This window comes from Balaenoptera physalus (assembly GCF_965194825.1).
Source record: "Balaenoptera physalus genome assembly, chromosome: 12".
NCBI lineage: Eukaryota > Metazoa > Chordata > Mammalia > Artiodactyla > Balaenopteridae > Balaenoptera > Balaenoptera physalus.
Window position 1 is genome coordinate 87,060,967 of NC_138897.1, and position 23,708 is coordinate 87,084,674.

Below are 23,708 nucleotides of genomic sequence, written 5' to 3' on the forward strand. Positions count from 1 at the left end.
TTGCCTCCTGTATTTGCTGCCTTTCTGTGAGTGTGTTTCCACCTCTATTCTATAGATTCCTTTAGGGCTGGAACCACGTCTTATTTATTTTTGTCTTTTAAAAAAATGTTTTTAAATTACAAAAGTAGTACATCCTTGCAGTAGAAATATTTTCAAACAGTAAACTAAAAAGTGAAAATCCCCCATCTGTTCCTGTTTCCAGTTTGAATCCTCTTCCAAGAGGGGACCACTATTAACAGCGTGTTATACATCTTCCCAGAACTTTCCATTTGCAAGCATAATGATGCTAATAAAAGTGCTAGTGTTTATTGGATGCTTACTAAGAGTCAGGTGCTAAGCTAAGCACTTTTCCTGTGTGTTCTCAATTAATTCACAAAACAAGCTTATGAGGTCGGTGTTTTTTTATTCCCCATTTCACAAAAGAGGAAACCAGGTGATGTTACTAAGTGGTAAAGCCAGAATTTGAACCCAGGCAGGCTGACTTCAGAGCTCATGCTGTTAAAACCCCTATTGTTCTGCCACTTGCTTTGGGGATTTGGAATGTCATAGACATTTCTGCATAGTTGCCCACATAATTCTATTTCCTCCTTTTTAAAAGTTGCTCATTATTCTATAAAATGAATGTATTTAATTCATTTAGCCATTCTCCTACTGACAAACTTTTTAGGATTCTCCAGTTTTCCATTTCCTTATTTCATCAAATCTAAGATTCCACTGATTGTAAGATGCACCCTGTTTCAGAGGTTAAAATGTGAAATAAAATGTGCATCTTAGAATTAATGTATTATGGCATTAGAAACAGTGCTGCAAATGAACATATTGCATATAATTTTCACATGTGTATTTCTGTAGACGTTTTCTAGAAGTAAATTTGTGCACCAAAATGAAGGTGCATTTTTAAAATTTTATAAACTGCCAAATTCCCCGTATCTTAGTCATCTGTGTCTCCCATTTACTTCACACAATGTCTGGCATTATGTAGGTACTAAATAAATGTTTGTTCAGTGGACAAAATGCATGACCAGGCCCAGCAAATGCAAAGCATTTTGGCATACTCGCATGCAAACGCACACACCACTACCACACACACCACCAAAAATCCTAACAGTGACCAACAAGGAGATTAGAATATTTTAGCACCACATGTGTACACACTTCTTGCTGAAGCACTGGCCACAGTAAATGACAAACGCTAATAAATGCATTTTATGCAGAATTATGTGTTCGAAGTGATTTTAAAATAGCTTGCAAAATTACCTGTCAAAAGGCTGTGCACTCAATTTTTTGAAAATACACGAATAATTCCAGCGTTTTACAACCCCCAAGCTACTAGACGTGAGAAGTTTCCAGAGAGTTTAATGGTCTGTCATTTTCTCAAACACCTGCAAGACTCTGCATAAGAATCACCTGGAGTGCTTATTAAAATACAGACCCCACGCCAGGGCTTCGGAATCATAATTTCTGGGGATTAGGGGCAGGTGAATCTGCGTTTTAAACAGGCACTCCACGTGATTCTAAGGCACTCAAAGGCGTGAGAACTAGCGCATTAAACGGCTTTAAGGAGTCTTAATTAGATTTGCCCTTTAGAACGGCCCCTTTGGCTGTAAAGTGTAGAATCAACTGGAAGTGGGCAAAAGTAACCGAGATAACTAACACCATCGCTCATCCCAGCGCGGGGAGGGCGGCCCAGATGGCCTGCGCGCTTCTGCGCCCCCTGCTGGCCTTCAGCATCCACGTCCTGGAACGGCCGGCGCGGCCAACTGCGACTGCGCCCTCCGAAGCCCGGCGGGACCGTCTGGGTGCTTGCCAACGCGCTGACCTGGACCGGAAGCGGAAATGAGGTCGAGTTCGCCTCGCGCGCTTCTCCCACCGCAGCCACTCCCAACCCTGTGGGTCGGGTCGCTTTGCGCGAGTGCCGGAAGCGGAAGTTGCTAAGACGGGGGGTAGTTCTTGGGAGAGAGTCGAGTTATCCTAGCGTTCGGTGTGTTCGCTCTGCGGCAGCCTGAGCATCAGGTAAAGCGCAGTTGTGAGACTTCGGCAGCCCTGCTCCCCGGCTCAAGCCGGATCCCGACCCCGAACCCTAGCCTGAGGGGTGTGGTGCTCGGTGCTCCGACTCTTTCCTAGGGTCCTGGTGGAGGTACCGGGAGTCACTTGTCCCTCCCTCGGAGTGAGGCCCCCCCACCGTCTGGCTTCCCGGTGTCCCCGTAGACCTCCGCCATGGGCAACACGAGCAGCGAGCGCGCTGCGCTGGACCGGCAGGGCGGCCACAAGACGCCCCGAGGGGACAGCTCGGGGGGCTCCAAGGATGGGGACAGGCCCAAGATCCTGATGGACAGCCCCGAGGACGCTGACCTCTTCCACTCCGAGGAAATCAAGGTAATGGGGGTGTGGGACTCTGATTCCCCTTGACTAATGTTGAAATCTCCTAGATCCCTCCCCTCGTATCCCCTCTAATCATCAGAAGTGGGAGAGCCCTCTTAGCAGCTCAGGAACCTGTGTCTAATTACCGATATGAGAAAGTCACCCCGAGGGAGGAGGAATTCACTTCGTTTAACATCATTAAGGAAAAGGCAGCTCTGAGACAGGTCCAAATTCTTAATTAATTAAGATAGTGGCACTAGCAGTAATTGAGTCCCAGTCTCTGCTTTTCTCAGGTATAATTAATTTCACGGCTCTGAGAAATCTTCCACCACCTTTACGCAGACTGGCGCTTTTTGTAATAGTTTTGCAGTTAATTTTCAGTTTTGGAGATAAACCAGAACATGTGTAAGGTGAACGTAGAGTCGAACAGCTGACTGCAGCTGCCAGAGGTCTTTAGTTCTGCTGAAAACTTGTGGTTCACCCTTTAGAGCAGGCATAGAAAAGTAATTTGACTTCCGGAGGTCAGTGAGTAAGTGAAACATCAGCCTGAAGGAGGCAGCCAGCTGCGCAGCTTCTCTCTCCTATTGTTTATATATGACTTAATATTTTAAACAGGCCAAAGCAAACATTTTTGCAGGCCAGATTTGGGCGTCCTGCTGCAGTCTGCCTTAACTCATTAAAAACTCTAAAGGCGGTTCTCGATTCCTGCTTCAGCCGCTTTCCTGCTAACCACCTGATGTGGTCAGTTTCTAGGGGCAGAGCCCGGTCCAAGAATACTTAGTGATTCTGGCAGCTGCTATGTATGTGGTATATCCTAAAGAAATGAACAACTAAGTACTTAAAGGGCACCGCAACAAGTAGGTTTGGGAAAGATGACAAACACCTCCTTCCCCCTCCGACACGCACATTCTGTTAGTATCTAGTTGCCTATTAATCATTATTGTTCATTAGGCTAACGGCTTGGCAGCTCATCCCAGCTGTACTCATTTTTCCTCAGATGCTGGCCTGGGTGATCGCATTATTATCTTATATCCTCACCTGGATCTTGGCTTTGAGGCTAACCTATAAAGAGCCTGCTTTTACTTGGCCCTCCAGCCTGTGATTTCAATTTGCTTTCTGAATTTGTTGCGTTCGTGAAGCTGTGTGCAAAGTGAACTTTGGAATCCTGTTTTTCCAATGATTTGACATCTCTTCCCCTAGAAATAATTTTGGCCCAAGGGCAGCCGTTTAAGACACCGTAAGAATCAAACTACTTTCTTTAAGAAGTATTTGTTCTTTTGCTGTTTTAAAACTCTTACGAGAACTGTTCAGCATACAGATGATCTGTAGAGAATGATTTAAATAATTTCCATCATCATTTCCACAGAAGTTACTGAAATGATGTAGCAGACACACTGGATTGAATGCTCGGATACAAAAAAAAAAAGTCGTGAATTCTTTTAACTATACTTGTTCACCATTTTGGCTGTGGCTAGTTGTCACACCCTCAGTGGAAAGTGATTGCAGTCTGTTATTCTTTAATCTGTAGATTTTGTTAAAGGTCACAGAATGCGGTTATCTTTTAAATGAGCTCAGGTCAGTATTTGCAATGAAGGTGCTAGAAACCTGCTCCAGACCTTTTAAGAGTCTGTCACAGCCTAGAACTCCTGCTCTTTGTCTTCTGACTAGGAAAAATGTACGAGATCCAAAACCACACCCAGAGTCAGATGTGTTTTTTTTCTCTCGTCCCGGAATACCTCCTTTATACAGCGCTGCCCATGTAAGAAGTTACTGTTTACCGTAATGAGGGTCAGTCTATGTCTTATCTTTTTCTCCCTGGTGCCTGGACAGCACTCAGTGATGAGCTTTTGCCTTCCTCAGCACCTGGGTTTGCCAGTTTTCAAGCTGACAGCTCTGGAATTGTCCCTAATAAATTTTCATGTACTTCAAATCTTGCTTAATTAAGGGAGGAAAATGACGTTTATTAAGCTCATCTCAAATTCATCACCGCCTTCTTGCAAGTGAGCTTTATAACTTCTAGAATTTTGACGACGACCTCCTAAATAACAGCAGTAACAGTAGCTAATAATTATGAAGCGCCTACTCTGGGTCCGACACTCTGCAGAGCATTTTACATGGGCTGTCTTGTCTCACTCAGCCTTCACAATAACCTTAAGAAAGAGTTGCTTTTATTATCTCCATTTTGCAAGCGAGTTAACGAGCCGGTCTGTGAACCTGGGTAGTGACAGCTGCCTCTTTAGAATGAATTGTTAGTATGAGGGTAATTGTCTCTTGCAGGGAGCTCACTAATGGCTTCCTGTTCCTGAGTCAACCGCTCTGCTTCCAGGCTCCGGAGAAGGAGGAGTTCCTGGCCTGGCAGCACGATGTGGAAGTGAACGACAAAGCTCCTGCCCAGGCTCGGCCAACCGTGTTTCGATGGACCGGGGGCGGAAAGGAAGTTTACTTATCTGGGTCCTTCAACAATTGGAGTAAACTGCCCCTCACAAGAAGGTAATCGCCTGGGTGTGTTCATCTATTTGTCTTAACCCAGGGCTGCTCTGGTTTCTGAAGGACTCCTGTGGGTGAACAGAAGAGGATGTTTTTATAACGTCAATGCTGAATGGAAAAATAGTTGTGCTTAATAATTCACAGGGTTCACATCTCACACACCAAGGAGTCGTGCTAGGTTTAGAGCACACTTAGAAGAAAACGTTGCTCAGTTACAAGCATTTCCGTTTCACAGACACCTTTCGCTTCAGATATTCTAGCTTTGTGTCTGTTCAGGCAGGACTTTTTTCAGAAAGAGAACTCTATTCCAAGCGCAGTGGACAGAGCGGGATTTGAGTCCTTGTTGGCTGAGCTGAGCCTCAGTGTTCCTCTCTGTGAGAAGGGAACGTTGGACCAGATGATCTCCGAGCTTCCTTCTAACTTGGACTCTGTATCACTTTTGTTTGAAAGGTACACATTATGTAGGCGCCATTAGCACGACTATAGCCAAACACTTGCTCAGACACCCTAGCATGGACGGCTGTCTCGAATTGTCAGTGGAAAAGCATCTTCACCAGTAAGTCCTCTTGATGAAACAAAGGAAGAAATCGTGCCCTGCTGGGCCAGGCCTGGTTCTTGATAAGGAGCCGCCTGCTTTTCCAGGGGTCCAGTTGGTGTAGGAGGGAGCCACTCAGCCCAGTTACAAGTCATGCTAGTCGGGAGAACAAAACAATCAAATGAGAGAGGTTTCGTGGAACCCTTTTTTTAGTAGTTAAACGAGTTGCTTTAGTGAACTGTTTGTACATCTTATGAAATTGATCCCCTGTCCTGAGCTAGGCAAGCTAGCAAAGGGTAAAACTTGGTGGGCAGCTTGCTGTTTATCTTGTGCTGCCATCCTCCTTGGCATCCAGGCTGCCAGGTGTTATTTTGCACACAAGTTGAGGACGAATGACTGTTCGTTGACCTTTTTTTTTTTTTTTTTTAAAGCTTTTTAAAAACATTTTAATTAATTAATTAATTTATTTATGGCTGTGTTGGATCTTCGTTTCTGTGCGAGGGCTTTTTCCAGTTGCAGCGAGCGGGGGCCACTCTTCATCGCGGTGCGCGGGCCTCTCACTGTCGCGGCCTCTCTTGTTGCGGAGCACAGGCTCCAGACGCGCAGGCTCAGTAGTTGTGGCTCACGGGCCTAGTTGCTCCGCAGCATGTGGGATCTTCCCAGACCAGGGCTCAAACCCGTGTCCCCTGCGTTGGCAGGCAGATTCTCAAGCACTGCGCCACCAGGGAAGCCCCTCGTTGACCTTTTGATGGTAGGAATGTGGACTCCTGGTGTTTGAGCAAAGCGAGTTTTCCAGGAAACCTCTTACGATGCCGCTTCCTGGTAGCTTTTCTAGATTGAGATTATACTGAATTGTCTAAATTGGTTAAAAATGTTTATTTCTCGTACAGCTGAACCCTTAATTTTACGTGGAAGTTTTGTTTTGTTCCGTGGCTGGTCTTGCAAGTCAGCTAAGAGGGCAGCCCACCCCGCTAACATCGTCTGCTTCCTTTTTTCTTGCAGCCACAATAACTTCGTAGCCATCCTGGACCTGCCCGAAGGAGAGCATCAGTACAAGTTCTTCGTGGATGGTCAGTGGACACACGACCCTTCTGAGGTACGCTTCCTCCCGCCCTTGGTCCTCTGGCCGCCCCCATGATCCAGACAAACCGCCTTCCCTCAGAGACAGCTGCCAGGTCCCTTTGTCCTGCTGGCCGAAGTCCCTGTGCGTGGCCGAGCTCGATAGCAGTGCTCCTTGTCAACCTGTTGGCATCCTTGACCGAGATGAGCAGGTGGGCTAGCCAGGAGATGAGGCCTTCCAGCCAGGGCTGCTCGATCCTCTAAAGAACACCTCTAGAGACCTGCCACGTTGTGATTTCTGCCTGTCTGTCTCTTCCCAGCCGATAGTGACCAGCCAGCTTGGCACAGTAAACAACATCATTCAAGTGAAGAAAACTGACTTTGAAGTATTTGATGCTTTGATGGTGGATTCTCAAAAGTGCTCCGATGTGTCTGGTATGAGCAGTTATTTTATACCACGTGTGTGCAGGTGGGGGCTGTATAGTTTAGAAATACCTTGTTTCTCTTGCCTCTCGCTCTTGAGCGGGAGCCGCCCAATCGGTGGATGTCCGTAGCTCCCCAAAGAGCCACAAAACTAATTCCTAACTCTGTGTCAGGTTAGGTTGCTAAAATCTAGCTCTGAGGGACCCGTAAGTCATTTTTTTGGTCATCTCCAGGATTCCATAGGTCTGCTTGGCCACAGAGAGCAGACACTGGAAACGGAACCAGAGCTTGATCTCGTGCCAGGGGCAGGCCCAAGAGCCCCTGGAGAGTTGCATTGGGTCGGTGAGGGGCCAGCACTGGGGAAGCCAACCTGCTCGGGGCACCTGGAGAGTTTCAGCCCGACAGGTGATAAACTGACCCCTCAGTGACCTTGGCATCATTTGCGTGGTCCACGAGCACCTTGTCAGAATCCCTTCGGGGGAGAAAGGCTCACCACAGAACAGGCTGCACAGCACAACCTGCTCGGTATGGTCCTAGTAAAACTCTCCCATCTTCCAGGAGTCATCCGATCATCGAACTTTCAGTACATTGCTTTGCATCCAAACCCACAGGAAGAAACTGCTTGGAAACGGTATATGCTACGCAGGGAGAAGGGTGCACTGGCATCGACAGCGTTTGCACCAGCTGCACTGCCCCTTCTTGCAGGGCCTTAAACCGTCCCAGGACCCCTATGGGAAGCAGTGAAGGTTCCCCGGGACTGTGCCTGACCGTCTAGGAAAACGGGTTCAGTTCACAGGATGATTCTTCATTGTCACCTGCCTGGGCCTGGAGGTCCTGCCCCCAGGATCTCTTAACTCTTTATCAGCTCAGAACTCACACTGACAGGTGGGCCATGTGGCTGAGAAGTCATGTTATTGAGCAGGAATTGGAAATCCAAAAACAGCGTTCTCTGCTCTGGATAGCTAACTGGGCTTTTAGAGAAGTCATTTCTGTTGTATTCAGACAGGTGGGAATTGGGGGTGGGGGAAATGCCCAGATACCCCTTACTTGCTGATAAGTGAAATTTTAGGCCACAGTCCAAAGCTTTTAGTCAAGATTGTGCAGCAGAGGTTGCCTGGGGAAAGGAAGCTGACCCCTCGCTGCTGGGAAACCAACTTGAGGCTCTCCATACTCTTCTCATACTTAGACATTCCCTTTCTCAAAATACATATTGACTCCTAATGGCTCAGTTTCCTGCTGTGATAGGGCTGGGTTATGTGAAGGGACTCTGTCCCCTAGAGAATGACGTGCAAGGAATTGGCGGAGCCGAGCCATCTCAGCTTTACGGGGACAGCAGGAGTCTCGGTGGCCAGACACATCCCAGGTGTCCTTTGGATCACAGTTCAGTCCCTGCCAGCTGGCCAAATGTCGCTAAGTGAGCGGCTTCGAAGCTTCCGGAACACTGCACTTCTAGAAGCTTCTTAATATACCTGTATAAGGGGGATACTCCAGCATGAGTTTAAGAGGAACCGGAGAGCGATGGAGGCAGAGAGCCTTGAGAGGTCAGGTCTTCGACTTTTCGTTGTTTTAGTTTTGAAATGCGCCGGCGCCTCTGTGTGAACAGGCTGCTTCATCTTCGGTTTGCTTCTGGCTGCTGGCACGCCTCACTTGGGCCCAGCCGCATAAGCCTCCCTAGAAGCCTTGAGCTTCTGTGCCGTACTTGCCGGCCCGGCCTGCAGTGAGGAGAATGCGTCGGCCTGCAGTGGCTGTTGGGTCAGGTCGCTGTGAGCAGCTTCCCATGACTCTGTCCCAGACTCACTGCTTTGCCACGAGTGCTGTCTGCCACCAGAGCGTCTGAATTCACTACTTGAGTTTCATGCCTGTCACCCGAATTCCAAAAGTGTTTTCTCATTGCCTCTGCCCTTCCCCCTTGGGGCCAGTATATCCTTCAAGAGAATATAGATCTGTACTGAGGGAACAGGAGACGTGGAAAACTAAACGTCACCACAAATTGAGACTGCTCCCAGGACTCCTGATTTTCCAAGTGAATGTCCTGTCACCATCTCCCAACAGAGCTGTCCAGTTCCCCCCCAGGACCCTACCACCAGGAGCCCTACGTCTGGAAGCCAGAGGAGCGGTTTAAAGCACCACCCATCCTCCCGCCGCATCTTCTCCAGGTCATCCTGAACAAGGACACGGGGATTTCCGTGAGTAACCAGGCGTCTGCCCAGACCATCCTCCACGGTCATGTGCAGCTGCTTCGCTCTGTGCACGTCTCGCAAGGCAGCTCGTGAAAATGTTCAGTGTCACCCATCGGCGTTAACTGCCGGGGTCCCCCTCTGACGCGGGAACGGGCGACTCACAAGATGTTCCCGAGTGGGCCTCCCCATCCCACAAAGCCTTTCTGAGCCCTTCCTCTCGTGTTCCACTCCCACCTCAAATTTCATGACAAAATATATAACCGCCTCTTCTCAGTAAGCTGCGTGGTGGAATTCCTCCTCTGGCCCCCAGATTTTAGAATCTTGTTTGGCCGCGCTTGGAATGTGGGATCTTAGTTCCCCAACCAGGGATCGAACCCACACCCAGTGCAGTGGAAGCGCGAAGTCTTAACCACTGAACTGCCAGGGAAGTTCCAGAATCTAGTTTTAATCACCAAATTGCTCTCAGAAACCTCAGGGCTCATGGATCAAAATTTGGGGTATGTGGGTAACACACATTGCCTCTGGGAAATTGATATTACTTGTAAAAAGAAGTGTGCTTCCAACTGAGTCCTGAAGAGCACCGCATTATTCCCTGCGTTTGATTTTCCATCCCGCTTGACCTGAACTGCCTGTTCCCCCGGCTCTGGGCTCTGCAGCGTAGCCATAATTCTTGGGAGTCCAGATGTTCTTCAGCCTTGTCCAAGCCGCCACCTAACAGGCAGACGCTCCAGGGTGATCAGGTAACTGCTGCTGCTCTAGACGCCACACAGAAGTGGGTGCACGTGTGCTGAGCAGGGGGCTGGAGGCGCACACGTGCAGGCACCCCCGCAGCAGTCGCGGTGTGTTTCCCCAGGGACTCGCTGTTCCTGGGGCCGCCCCGCCCCAAGCACGCACCTGACAGCTGAGCCGGCTTTTCCTGGATGCTTTTTCTGTTTTGAATTAGCATTTATAAAAGTGGGGAGTGTACGTTGGGGGAAAAAAAAAAGAAAAACAAATCTGGATTTCTGGCTTCTGTGAAAAAACAGGAAGGTGCGGCAACATTGCCGGTCATGTGTGAGCTCTTACGGAGTGAGAGCGCCTCTCCCCTTCCCCGGTTACCCAGCGCATTCTTCAGGCTCCCCATCTGAGTCTCAGGGACCAGGGACATGAGTTTGCAGCACACTGCTCAGGAGCGTTGAGTATTGATCGTTTCTTCCCGCTTTTTCTAAAAGCACCTTCACTGCACAGCTTTCTTCCTGCCCCTCCTCCAAAGAGAGGACAGAGCCACGGCCCACAGCCTAGATGAAGCCCGGCCAGTGCGCCCAGCAGACACCCCGAGAGCGCCCCTTAGTTGGAGCACCAGGCATGACCCCTCGCCCACCCAGTCATCGTGCACAAGCCCTTTCACTGCCTGACAAGGAAGAAAGGGGCCTGAGAGCCTGCCTCCTTTCCTCTGAAATCCAGTGCCGTGAAACACAGGGGAGAATCTCCTTGATTTCCAAATCTTAAGTGCACACACGTCTGCTTTTGCTCCCCCGCAGTGCGATCCAGCTTTGCTCCCTGAGCCCAACCACGTCATGCTGAACCACCTCTATGCACTTTCCATCAAGGTAAGGACGTGTTTGTTACTTAAGCTGTGTTTCTCCAAGTGTGCTCTGAGGCCCCCTAGCGACGGCACTGCCTGCAGTATCGGTACTTACCTAAAGGGCGGCTTCCGGGACCCGACCCAGACCCGTAGGCTCCTCTCCCGAAGGAAGGCCCAGGAACCTGCTTTTATTCAGACCGCCTGATGATTCTCACGCTCCCTAAAATTTGAGCCTCCTGACTTAGTCCTGCCTTTGATGATTTCCGCCCTCTTCCTCAGGACGGAGTGATGGTGCTCAGCGCGACCCACCGGTACAAGAAAAAATACGTCACCACCTTGTTATACAAGCCCATATGAAGAGCTGGGAGCCAGCCATGGGCCCCGGGAGCAGCGTGCACCGCCGGGCTCCACGCGTGCATGCGCTAGACAGGATGGACTGTAAATTTCCCATTTCACGCTCTTTAGAAGACATTTCATACCCGCCCTACTCCTACTTGAAGGTTTGTTCCAGACACAGCAGCTCCTGGAGCGCCTCAGTCTGTAACGGTCCTCTTAGCACCCGGTGGCTGTGAGGCCTGGGGCTCATCAAGGCTGAGGGGGGAGGAGGGGGAGCAGACGGTCTGCACCCCACACCGCAGTGCAGAGGACGGTGCAGGCCTAAATTTACATTCTCTGAACTGGTCACGGAGACTTTTCTTAAGCCAAAAAGGAACCCGAGCCACTTTGCTGGTGGAAATCTGGGAAGCAGGGGCCAAGGCCACACAGAATCTCTCATCATGTTTGTGTGTGTCTTGACTTGTCCCTGCTGAGGCCTGGCTGTGGACCTGACAGCGAGTATGGCATTGGTCCTGCCGGTCCTCTGAATTCAGAGCAATAGATCGTCTTCCATTCCCTGCTCCAGGGAGGCATAATTTCTATAGAAATTTGAACCTGTCTAATTTCCAGATGAAGTTTTACAATTGTTTCTTACACTTATGTGCACTAAGTATTTTTTTTAACCAGAGGTGACTGACTGTACAGCCTTAGGGCAATTTTTAAATCACCCCAACTAGACTGTAGATCATGTGAACCGTGCTCGGGACACACTTGGAGAACCACGGCCGGATTCCTCCGTTAAGCCGGATGATCCTGCGGGCTGACCACCGCTAGCTGCAAGGTTGTCCAGCTTTTTATTCGAATCGTAATGAGGTGACAGTGTTAGCACGAGAATTTTGGAGAGGCGCCCTACCCTAGCCTGTGCCACCTCGCTTGGGACCTCTGGGCCCTCCTTAGCAAAGAAGGCTGTAGCAATTGCTGTGGCTTATTCTGGAAGGAATTAGAACTTGGGGCAGCCCTCTGAATTTGTGTGAGGAAGACATCCTTTGGACCAAAGCGAACCTCTCCACACGGCTTGGAGATGCCGGAGACATGCCCGTTAGCGGGGTTCCTGTCCCCAGGTCGGTGGAAGCTGTCGTCCTTCGCTGTGTTCCTGCTGGGAGACGGAGGAACCATATCCCTGGTGTCTCACATTTATTTGGTGAACCTGAGTCTGGGATACCCTTTTTTGTTACTGTTTCCAAAACACTGAGTTACTGTCACCTTGATGTACAGGTTTCAATAAAGCTTTGTAAAGATAACGGATATGCACTTGGAGGAAGGTTTGATTTCGTGCAGTCGTTCGGAGAAGAGACTGGAGCTCTCCCCGAGGTTTATTCAGTGCAGTGCTTTTCAGTCTTTTTCCCGCCTTGGCACACACTGAAAATGGTACCATCCTTGTGGCACTCTGGGGTGAGCGGACAGGGCAGCTCGGCTCCCTCCCGGGCTGAGGGCCTTACCCTGACCCACCTATTCTGCACATGGATTAGAAGGCCGTTAAGAGGCTGTAAAATTGAGCCCCGTGGAACCGCTCGACCACAGGGGAAGCTGAGGAAAAGCAGCAGTGAAGGCCCCTGGCTTGCGCAAGTTGCAGCATCCCCGGTCCGAGGTCTTGCTGCTTCTTGCTCACTGACAGGCACCACAGGGGAGCCTGGGATCATGACACCCTCTTGGAAGACCCCAGGATGTTCTGGAGTCAGCTGTGCTCACCAGCTAAAAGGGCTTCTGTCCCTTCTACCAAAAAGATGGAAGGTGACAGTGTCCCTTGAGTAAAAAGGCTTTTCTTCCAAGGCATCAGGAAACGTGTAAATAAATTTAAGAGAAAAGGGAACCCCTCAGGTCATCTGGTCCACTTGAGGTGGAGAGTAGCTCAGAAAGCATTCCTAGCTGGGTAATTAGCCGTCTCACTCTGAAAACCCAAGTGATGTGGGAACCCTAGATTTAGGGATTGGAGGGATTATTTAAGTAGACTAAGGAAATACACAAAAATCATCTATCCAAAACTGAATCAAAAATTTTTTCTATTTTTTAAAAATTATTGAAGTATAGTTGATTTTATAGTATTGTGTTAGGTTCAGGTCTACAGCATAGTGAGTCACTATTTTTTGTAGCTTGTGTTTCATTGTAGGTTATTGTAAGATATTGGGTATGATTCCCTGTGCTATGCAGTAAATCCCTGTTGCTTATCTATTTTATGTATAGTAGTTTATATGTGTTAATCCTGTGCCCCTAATTTGTCCCTCCCCTCCCTTTCCCCTTTGGGAACCGTAATTTTGTTTTCTGTATCTGTGAGTCGGTTTCTGTTTTGTGTATACAGTCATTTGTATTATTTTTAGATTCCACATATGAGTGATAGCATAGAGTATTTATGTTCTCTGACTTAATTTCACTAAGCATAATATTTTCTAGGTCCATCCACGGTGCTGCAAATGACAATATTTCATTTATTTTTATGGCTGAGTAATATTCCTGTGTGTGTGTGTGTATACACACACCACATCTTAAGTCAGTCGTCTGTTGATGGACACCTGAGTTGCTTTCATGTCTTGGCTATTGTAAGTAGGGCTGCTGTGAACATGGGGTACGTGTATCTTTTCGAATCAGTGTTTTCATTTTTTTCTGGATATATACCCAGGAGTGAAATTGCTAGATCCTGTGGTAGTTCTATTCTTAGGTTTTTTTGAGGAGCCTCCATATTGTTTTCCACGGTGGCTGCACCAATTTACCTTCCCACCAACCGTGTAGGAGGGTTCCCTTTGTTCCACACCCTCTCCAGCATTTATTATTTGTAGACTTTTTGATGATAGCCAGTCTGACCTGTGTGAGGTATTACCTCATTGTGGTTTGGATTTGCATTTCTCTGATAATTAGGTTTGGATTTGCATTTCTCTGATAATTAGGTTTGGATTTGCATTTCTCTGATAATTAGGTTTGGATTTGCATTTCTCTGATAATTAGGTTTGGATTTGCATTTCTCTGATAATTAGGTTTGGATTTGCATTTCTCTGATAATTAGCAATGTTGAGCATCTTTGCTTGTGTCATCTTTGAAAAAAATGTCTCTTCAAGTCTTCTGCCTAGTTTTTGATTGGGTTGTTTGTTTTTTTGGTATTGGGTTATATGAGTTGTTTGTATATTTTGGAAATTAACTCCTTGTTGGTTGCATCATTTGCAAATATTTTCTCCCATTTTGTAGGTTGTCTTTTCATTTTGTTGATGGTTTCCTTTGCTGGGCAAAATGTTTAAGTTTAATGAGGTCCCATTTATTTATTTTTGCTTTTATTTCTTTTGCCTTGGGAGACTGAAAATGCTGCTGTGATTTATGTCAGAGTGTTTCGCCTATGTTCTCTTCTAGGAGTTTTACGGTGTCGTGTCTTACATTTGGGTCTTTAAACCACTTTGAGTTTATTTTTGTGGACCAAATATTTTTGGAGTATAATTGAAAATACATAGCTAAGCTCAAAAGTATAAAAGGGGTATATTGAAGTACCAGAATTGAAGAAACCATTGCTGTGTTGGTGGGCTGTGAGCGTGGCCCCTGGCCCTGTGGTGGAGACTCGGTTGGGGGGGGGGGTGGGGGGGTAGGACCCAGCCATAGGCCTCCAGAACCGGGGTTTGACACCCTCACCTGGATAGGAAGCCCGCTTCATGAGTTGGCCCAGAAAAGCACTGCCTTTTCTGTAAGAGGGGTTAGAGAATCTGGCTGCTGGCCTGAGTCAGGGCTCAGAGGGAGTCATCAGCCCCAGGCTGCAGGGGGAGACATCATGTTGGAAAATCTCACCTGCAGATCAGCTCTACTCACAAAGTTCAGATAAAGCCAAGCCAAAAATCCAGTGTAAAAACTAATTTGGAGCCAGTAAACCCAGTAAGAGTCCTCTGCAGCCCTGGGGCCACGGGGGACTCCTAGGGGAGTAACTGCTAGGGTGGGGAGATGGAGCCAAAACCACAGAACCCTGGGACGTGGGTGTCAGCATTCTCCACAGCTGTGTGTGTGTCTAAAAGACTTCATTTTCTTTAAAAAGCAACACAAAAGGAAGTCCCCCGTGGTCCAGAAGACTGCTAACAGACCCAGGTGAAAGTCTTTATACCCAAGAAGCTAAAAGTAATGGAGATTATTTCATGGATATGGAACAGGAGACCCTGTTTGGTCCAAATCACAGGAGCAAAGCCACACTGAGGTGTCCTATGACCCAGGTAATGCTTTCTCTATTATGGGTGAGGACTGGTTACATTGTTGGTTAAAGTGTAACTGAAATTGCTTTTGAATTAAGAGATTTTTTTTCTCCAGAAATGTATATACAAATGAATTTATGGAGCCAAAGGTAAGGTCTTTAAATTACTAGTGGGTAAAGTGGTATTGTAAGGTAAACAGAACCATATGTCACCATATTGAAACCAAAGATCAAAGGACCCAGGCAAGGTCTTTTCCTTCCCTCTGGTCAAAGCCTGGCTTCATGTTAGAGTCGGCCGTTCCCCCCCCACCACCCGCTCTCCCGGAGTGTGGACACTGGACTGAGGTTAGGGATGTCATCCAGTTCAGTGCCTGACTAGCTGTGTGACCTTGGGCAAATCACATGACCTCTCTTAGCCCAGTTTCCTCTCCTGAAAAATGGAAGGGGTTGGACTAGCACTAAATGATTCCTAGGGCTCCTTTCACTTCGCAATGGGAGCCACAAAGCTTTTACACCATGAATGGGATATGGCCACAGATAGGAAGTCCAGGGCCAGAAAAGGAGAAAGTGCCAGCACTGTAAGCTCAGCTAGGAAACCTCCAAGATGGAAAGACACAGCATCAAAGTGATGCCGTGCATGGCTAAGGTCAGAGACTCAGCCATCTCAGGGAAAAGCAAAATTTCATTTTGTTTAACTCAGTTACTTGTAGATGAGCATGATTTCATTTCTGAGCGTGCACTCAATTCTCCTGATACATGACCCTCCACCAGTGTTTACAAACGGTTTGAGTGCACTGATGAAGACCCAAGTCTCTGGGCCGCTCAACCCTCCATCCAGCTTTTTAGCACCTCACTTGATCAGCAAATTAGTGGAGAAAAGAAGCTAGAGCCTTCTACCCTGGAATGCCAATTTTAATTGTCTTCAGGAGAAAACAGTAAGCTACGAACATATGTACAAGTCATTCCAGCTAATTGTAAAAACATCGACAAGGGCCCACCTAAGAGTCACCGCTGCTGTGAGTCAGGCCCTTGGAGAACCAGTGCCCTGCCTCTGGGATCAGCCACTGAGCTCAGCTCCCACAAGTACCTCATCTTTTTTTGTCCTAAAGACAGCCAGAGGGCCTGAGCCGGGGTGAGGATGCCAGCCTTCTCTACCCGCCAGGAGTGCATTCACCCATTTCATCTGCAAGACTCAACAGCAAGTGAGAACAAGAGACAGCTCCAGTTGTGTGTACCCTGGATCAACTTTATTTTCCCTTTTTGTGGTTCTCTGGAAGGACGGGCTGAGTTGTGTATAGCAGTAAAGTCATTTCCAGAGTTCTTTACCTCTAACAACCCCTCCAGGGCAAACAGGAGTTCCGTTAATCATTGACAGACTCAAGAGAAAGCCAAGCCATCTGTGCAGTTCCAGATTTCCACTGCCCTGCCCTCCCAGCTTCGGAAGATAAAAGCCTCAACGTTTGACTAGGCAACTGATGAAACATTTTCTCATATAAACACTGTGCCTAGAGCCACAGTCTCCATGCTTTTGGCATCGTGAGCGATATTTAAACTGCCAAGAAAGAAACCTGACTGGAACAGGCCGAGCTTCCCCGGCCTCAGCACTGTTGACGTTTGGGCCTGGTAACTTTCTGTGGACGGTGGGCACGCGGGCCGCCCTGTGCCTTGCAGGGTCTTCAGCAGCATCCCTGGCCTCTACCCACGAGGTGCCAGTGGTACCACCAGTTGTGACAACCAAAAATGTCTCCAGATATTGTCAAGTGTCCTCAAGGGAAGGGAGCCAAGTCACCCCTAGTTTAGAACCACTGGAGCAGGCCAGTCTGTTGTATTATGAGACCAAAAAGCTTAGCTGGTCCCACCCCTGTGGGCCTAGCATTATTGCTTTAGACTTAAATCTGCATGAATATTTTCTAAAGCAAATCACATTCAGGAGGCCCAATTCTGAAGACAAACTAGCTGGTCAGTCCTGTTAAGCACATCATCTCTTTTTGGCCTAAGTCTCCAAATCCTAAAGTTACATAGTTATGAAATTTGCTTTGCAAGCAGCTTCTTTAGTCTCGTGAAAATTAAGTTGTAAGAGCAGAAAATGTGATGTCTAATTTTGTGCTTAAGAGGTAGGAATAGCACCATGGACGGCTGGGCCTCAGTTTGTGGTGTGGCTGAGTAATTTGTTGTTTCTTTGAGGTCCTTGCTTAGGGTCCAGAGAACCTTTCTGGCACACTCCTCTTGGAACCAAACCACGTTTACTTATGCTTCTCAAGTGTTATGTGGCTGCCAGGAACCCTCAGGACAATAACTGAAGCGGTATTAAGTGGACTTTTTCTAATTTTATAAGGAAAGAAAGGTTCCAGCATTTTACTTGTTCATCTTCCAAATTATTTTCATTCTTAGAGTTGGCAGATTTTTATCCCCAGCAGTAAAAGAGAAAGGAACAGAATAGAATCGCAAGTACGACTCCTGTCACAGGGCGAGTCGGCTGCGACCCTGCAAGTCAGAATTTGACTGTGGTCAGATTACTTCATTGGAAAATAAAAATTGAAGACTGAAAGCAACAGGAACCATGAGAAAATTACCATTTGCCAAAACCAATGTTTGTCTGGCTCAACAAAGTTTATACCAACAAAACTAAAGCATCTTAGAAAAATTTACCTTGCAGACTATAAAAATTCATTTAGTTAAAAAGAGAAGTATCTACATTTTAAATTACCTTGATCCGAATTCCTCCCTCCAGAAATCTATATCATGAAAACCGGTGGCATTATCCTAATGGATGAGAGGAATTGAAAGGTGACCTGTTTTTTTTGTTTGTTTGTTATTAACCGCATTATAGGAGAGCTGGGTAGTCCATGCTCCAGTAATCCTTTCAAAGTGGCCCGACTGCCTTAAGGAGCTTTCCAGTTCTGCAGTCCTATAAAGTGACCTTAAGAGCCAGTTCATGGTTCACTGGAAGTAATGACCAAACTTCGACAACATCGTACTTCTGGAAGAGAACGTCGCTGGTCTCTTGATTCCAGGAGAGCAGCTTGCTCTAAGCCCTGTGTGGCTCTCCACCCCCCACCCCCAGAAGAAGCCTCCCCTGAAAGGAAGGACGGTCCCATGCCATGCTCCCAAGCTTAGGCTGACAGTGGCGATACTTTGGGTTTTTATGGGCTCTCTTAAGAAAAGAAGAGGTCTTGCACTAAGGCAAACATTTTAGATCATTGCTTTATTTGACTATTTGTTCAACAGAGTTCATTCCTCTCAAGGTGGATCTTGAACCGTTCCTTGTGATCTTTTCCTCGTTCTGAATAAAAAAGGTAATGAAGAAAAAGCCTGTACTTTTGGACCTAGAATCTTATTTATGCTAATAAGCTTTGACTGCAATTTTGTGTTACGATATTTCCTGCTGGCATCTCGGTAGTCACACGGAGCTCCCCACACTCCAGTGAAGATGGCTGTCCACAACTACCACCGTTGAAACCAAAAGTAAGAGTTGAAAAATGCACCTTTTACAATAAAAAAGTAGAAACCAATTCAATATCCTTTTTTTTTTTTTTTACGAATATAAAGTTTCTTGTAAATATGTACAGTCTTTGAGCTAGTTCTATAGCAGGAAGCATTTCACAAATGAGACGCACGATATACACTTTGAGGGCTAAGAAGCCCATTTCTCATGGAGATCCTAAATGAGATGCCAAGACTAAAACACCAATTTCCAGTGACCTCTCCAAATACTTGTGGACCAAGAGACAGAAACTTCAGCAAACATTCAGTCAGATCTGCCCTGGAGGAGGGAGGGGATGCAGCGTGACCCCAAAGACGGAGCAACGTACAGAATGCGGCAGCATGACACTGGCCAAGGATGCGACAACGTGGAGGAAGGGCCGCGGGTGTTTCAAACAGGAAAGCACTTCGGTTAAGAGACGAGCAGGAAGGAGCTGGGACTCAGGCCAGGTTGCAATCTGGAAAGTGAGCTGAACCGTGGACACGGGGTTAAAACGCGGTCACGTTCGCCAGCTGCGGCGGGAACAGGTCTACCTGTCAGCTTACCTAGGATGTGCCCTGGTGGTTTGAGGTGTGGAGAAGCAAGAGAGGCCTGGTGGGAGATTAAAGGCAGAAATAAGGCCGCTAGTTAGCTTGCCAACTGCAAAGCCTCTAGTTGGTTCTTTACTGGTTGCCAGGAACCTCGCACCGCCGGAGGGGAGAGAGAAACTGGGTGAGCCGCACGGCACCTAAGGAGGGCTTCCCCGCCCGGCCGGGGTGGGAGAGTTGAGCTGCGGCTTCCTTCTTGAACTTCCTGGTCTTAGTCTAGCCCTAGGGAGAGGCTCGTTTGGGAAGTCACAGTCTTCGTGGGCGTCAGCAGGGAGGTGTGCAAGTGTGCGGTGTGGTTTGCTGAAATCCTTCTCTGGTCGTAAGGCTTGAGCGTTTGGTTTTTGTTTGTTCAGTGCTACAGACTGCAGCTTGTGGCCGGTGAGTTGGCAAGTCCCAGAGGGTCTCGGTTCGGCGGGAGCTATGGGATGGAACTAGTGCATCGGCAGAGCAACCCAAGGGGGCGGCCAGGTCGGGGGGCAGCGCATGCAGTGAACCGCCGTGCAGAACTCCTGGGGCTCTCTTCCCACCCCGGGGAGCCGGGGAGAGTGCGCCATCACGACAGGAGGTGAGTGCCCCCGGCCCCTGCCTGGACCCGGAGCCCCATCGGTGCCAGGCTCAGAGCAAGTCTGTTGCATGCTTTCCTGGCCAAAGCTACATGGAAAGCGGAGACAGGAGGCCGGTGGGTGACGCTGAGGGGCAGGGAGGGAAAAGCTCCTTGTGGTCCCTTGGCCCCAAGTCACTGCCTCTGAGCCGGGCCCGATGACCTCCGTACATTCGCAGCTGGTGGGAGGGGAAGTCGTCAAGGCCATAAAAGGCAATGAGAACGGTAAACATTTGGCTAAGATGTCACCCTGGGTAAGACAGGGCCATCTGTGAGGATGGACTGAAGGAGAGAGTGGACCTAGGTGAGAGTGGACCTAGGTGAGCGTGGGAGGTTAGCCAATGACAGGGGCTCTTCTACGATACATGTCGGTAGTAAAGACCTGATTGTGTGACCTGCTACAAATGACTACAACAGGAAATACGGTGCTATTCAAATCTATTAAGAAGTCTGTTGTCATTAAAAAAAAAAACAAAAACAAAAACCCAACCAACCCTAGGATCTTAAAGTAGCTATTAATTAGGATTCTAACCACGTCGTAGTTAGCCCCCGGTTGGTTTCCTGTGATGAACTGGTACAGGCTAGAGCTAGGTACAAAAGTTTATGAATGCTTTGAAAGAGTAACAAAGTGCAAAGAGGGTGACTGCAGGAGGGTGCCGGCAGCTCCCAGGAGCCCCAGCCCCTCCTGGCTGCAGGCTGTCCGTGCTGAGGCGGGTCTGGGTCCAGCTGCGCTGTGGGCACTGGGGGTCCCTTTCAGCAGCGTTCCATAGTGCGGTTGGTGTTTTCCTGCAGATCAAGATGAGGAGTTGGGTTTTCTGGCTGAGCTTTATACTGAAGACTGGTCCCAGACCTAGGAGCAGGAGGGCAGAGGTCAGAAATTGCTGTGCTCACTTTGCAAACAGGAAGCCCAGACTGGGGTGTGCAGGAGCACGTGGCCTCTCCTTCCTGCGCTGAGCCGAGCGCGACTGGCACAGCTACCCCTCCGAGCTCGCAAAACTCACCACAGAGTCCCCAACACTACGTAAGTACTTCTACTGTTATGCACCCCATTTTATCCATAAATCGGAGGAGATAAGGAAAAACATATAAACGGCTTTTCCCCCTCCCTGTAGCGGCAGGGGTGCCAACAGTGAGCTGCAGGCGGCAGCAGGAGAGTGCGAGCCAGAACACTGGCCCCTGGCGCCGGCTGGCCTGCCGACGAGGCACCGTGCTCGAGCCTCCGCGTGCCCTTGGGGGGCCCCTGGTCTTCAGCGCATCCTTCCATCTCCTCAGTTGCTAACCTAAAAATTACACAGGTAATAAATACATGCACGTGATTTAAAAATTTTGAAAGGTTCAGAGTTCTTCTAGAAGGCAACCACTGTTACCAGTTCGGTGTAGCCTTCCAGAGAAACTGTTGATGTATATATGTTTGAAAAAGTAAGGCATCGAACCTTTTGAATAGCATGTTATCACCTGTGTTTAAGAAGGGTGACTATACATCCGTATTTGTTTGTATGCAGAGAGGATCTCTAGAAACTGTGCACGCTGGCTGCCTCCGGAAAGGGAACGCCATAGCCCTTGGCAGCTCTTACGGTTTGAGGTGCACACGTTATCCATTTGCGCAGCAGGAAGCCCCTTCTTAAGGCGTTCTCTTCCTAAACTTAAGTCCCGCAGACTCCGAAGTACGGTAGTGGCGCCCCTTCCCTAGAACAGTGGCCCCTCGGGGACGAGGAGGGCGCCTCACTCACCTTGTTGACCTGGGACAGCGGCGTCCTCACGGCTCCCACGGGCAGCCGGCCCCTGCTGCCGTCCTCAAACAGCCTCCCGGGGGAGCGCTCCCTGCGCGTGCTGAGCATGCGGCCGGGGGACTTCTCCCGCTCCAGGGGGCGGCCTGGAGACTTGTCCCTGCGCAGCTCGGTCCGCCCCTCGCGGTAGCGGTGCGGCGTGCCGGGCTCTCGCGGGTGGCTGGGGCCCTCAGGAGGCGCCGGGCTGGAGGCCACGCGCTTGGTGATGTGCTCGTTGTACGTCGGCGGGCCTCGCTTGTTGGGGCTGCGGCAACGGGAGAGGAAGGTGGGGAGCTGAGCCGTCACAACCCGCCGGGGCAGCTTCCTCCTCCTCTGAGCCACCCGTGCCCCCGTCTCACAATGCGTTATTAGAAAAAGGCCCCACCGGGAATTCTTCGAGCCGCTTATCTCGACAGTGAGGCCAGGGAAAGAAGGCAGCGGTGAGAACAGAGGGGAATCAGGCTTCCTGGTCTCGACACAGGCTTTCTGCTGAGCGCCCACAGCGTATCGGGCCCTGTGCTAAGCTCTTCAGGCGCCTTAACTCATCAGATCACCCTAACAGCAGCTCTGCAAGCAGGAACAGCCGCGACCCTCGTCGTACAGACGAGAAGCTGGAGACACAGAGAGGCTGCGATTCCAGTGCAGGTCAGTGTGACGTCGTAAACCCCATACTCTGCCCCGCTGACCTAGTATTTTCCAGAGCCTAGAGGGCACAGAAAGAAGTCTTCCTTGAGGGGTTAAGCCTGTACTCATCGCTGTCAAGCTGCCAAAGCTGCCCCACTCCTGGGCCTTTGTTGGGTCACCTCTCCTTCCAAGCGGCTTTCCAAGAGTCTTTGGGGCATCCGATGCCAGAGGTGTAGGGATCAGGCCTGATATAATTAGGAGACTAAGGAGGGCAGACGAAAACAGTAGAGCTGGCTCAGAAAATGTTTGAACAATTTGTATGACCAATCTAACCCTCCACCCAGCCCTGGATATGTCAGATGAAGATCTCACCAGACACGGCCCTAACCACCTCTGTGAAGAAGCAAGATCCAGCAACACAGACAGACAGGACTGACACACAGCCTTCAGTGTCAGTTCCTTCCCACCCCTGATGAGCAGCCAAGGTACTCAGGCCCTTGTTATCTGAGCATAATTAGTGTGGGGAAAAGGCAGACTACTTAAAATGGGAGCACCATTTCATAGAGAATGTTACTTGAAGACATTTTTGATTGATTGGGGCTTTATCTTGGAAAAGTAAAAGTAGAAATCAGGAAAATATATTTTAACCTAGATATTTTTAAAATCTAAATTACAATTGCAGTTACATGCTAAGAATGAACCAAGTATGAATCACACACTGATCTATTCTGCTCTAATTATCATCTCAACAAAATTGTATGCTAACATGCTGGGTGACATCCTTCACCAGCAGTGTTGTAATTTTTGCAGCAAAATCGTGAAGTCGTTTCTTAGATATCTGACGGTGCCAGTGGTTTTCCCAAAGGCCTCTTTTAATCCTTGATATTTAAATCCTTCCCCTTTGGAAGGGACCAAACTTGTTGCTTTTTTAATCATCGGTCTAACTGTAAGGACTCTGTCTCGTCAGTGCCTGTAACGGAAAGCAGCTGAGCAGCGAAGACACCCAGTGGGGAGGGGAGGCTCTAGAGCAAGTTGGAGGGCCAAATCCAGACAGATGCCTGCTTTTATTAAGTTTTACTGGAGCATGGCCATGCCCATCCGGTTTTTGTGGTCCAACAAGAAAGTTGAGCAAATGAGACAGGGGCCGTATGGCCAGCAAATGTGAAAATATTTACTATCTGGACCTTTACAGGAAAAGTTTGCCAGTTCCTTCTCTACAGTAAAATAGATTGGTGGACAGAGCAGAAATAACTGTCTTAAATGGTCAGTCCATTATAAATAATTTCATTCTCTTGCTTCCCTATGCAGCTCAAAATGTGGAAATTCCAACAACCCACGCTCAGAAAGCCAGAACTTTCTTGTGTGTGCAGCAGTAAAATTTGAGATAAACCTTGATTTCAAGAGGTCGAAATCTGAGCTATCTTCATCTCTTGTCATGTGGCTTTGTGATACAGAAGACAAAAAAAGAAATTTCAAGTAAGAGTATCATGTTAAGCCGATTTGTAATGGAAG

At 48.5% G+C, this 23,708-nt stretch overlaps 2 protein-coding genes across 4 annotated transcripts in view; one reads left to right on the forward strand and one right to left on the reverse strand.

Moving 5' to 3' along the window:
• The first annotated feature begins 1,848 nt into the window (after nt 1-1,848).
• Nucleotides 1,849-12,229, forward strand: PRKAB1 (protein kinase AMP-activated non-catalytic subunit beta 1). Of its 3 annotated transcripts, none has more exons than XM_082416891.1 (7): nt 1,849-2,013; nt 2,209-2,376; nt 4,688-4,851; nt 6,386-6,479; nt 6,763-6,877; nt 8,918-9,051; nt 10,257-10,559. In XM_082416891.1, exons 2-7 carry the CDS (start codon nt 2,218-2,220, stop codon nt 10,437-10,439), a joined length of 849 nt encoding a protein of 282 aa, XP_082273017.1. In that variant the 5' UTR covers nt 1,849-2,013; nt 2,209-2,217; the 3' UTR covers nt 10,440-10,559. The 3 variants fall into 3 exon arrangements, with proteins under 3 accessions (XP_082273017.1, XP_082273016.1, XP_082273018.1); XM_082416892.1 differs by lacking the exon at nt 10,257-10,559 and adding exons at nt 10,566-10,634; nt 10,889-12,229 and having other exon boundaries at nt 1,860-2,376; XM_082416890.1 differs by having other exon boundaries at nt 1,850-2,376.
• Nucleotides 12,230-18,320: 6,091 nt separating this feature from the next.
• Nucleotides 18,321-23,708, reverse strand: part of CIT (citron rho-interacting serine/threonine kinase) — a 164,514-nt gene continuing 159,126 nt past the window's right edge. Inside the window, 2 exon segments of the mRNA XM_082417032.1 lie at nt 18,321-20,656; nt 21,537-21,837. Of these exon segments, the coding sequence (XP_082273158.1) occupies nt 20,633-20,656; nt 21,537-21,837 (325 nt within the window). The 3' untranslated portion in view covers nt 18,321-20,632.

Coding starts and splice junctions, on each gene's coding strand:
- PRKAB1 (XM_082416891.1), top strand. CDS start 2,218: ATGGGCAACACGAGCAGCGAGCGCGCTGCGCTGGACCGGCAGGGCGGC. Junction 6,480..6,762: donor GGACACACGACCCTTCTGAG/GTACGCTTCCTC, acceptor GTCTCTTCCCAG/CCGATAGTGACCAGCCAGCT. Junction 6,878..8,917: donor AAAGTGCTCCGATGTGTCTG/GTATGAGCAGTT, acceptor ATCTCCCAACAG/AGCTGTCCAGTTCCCCCCCA.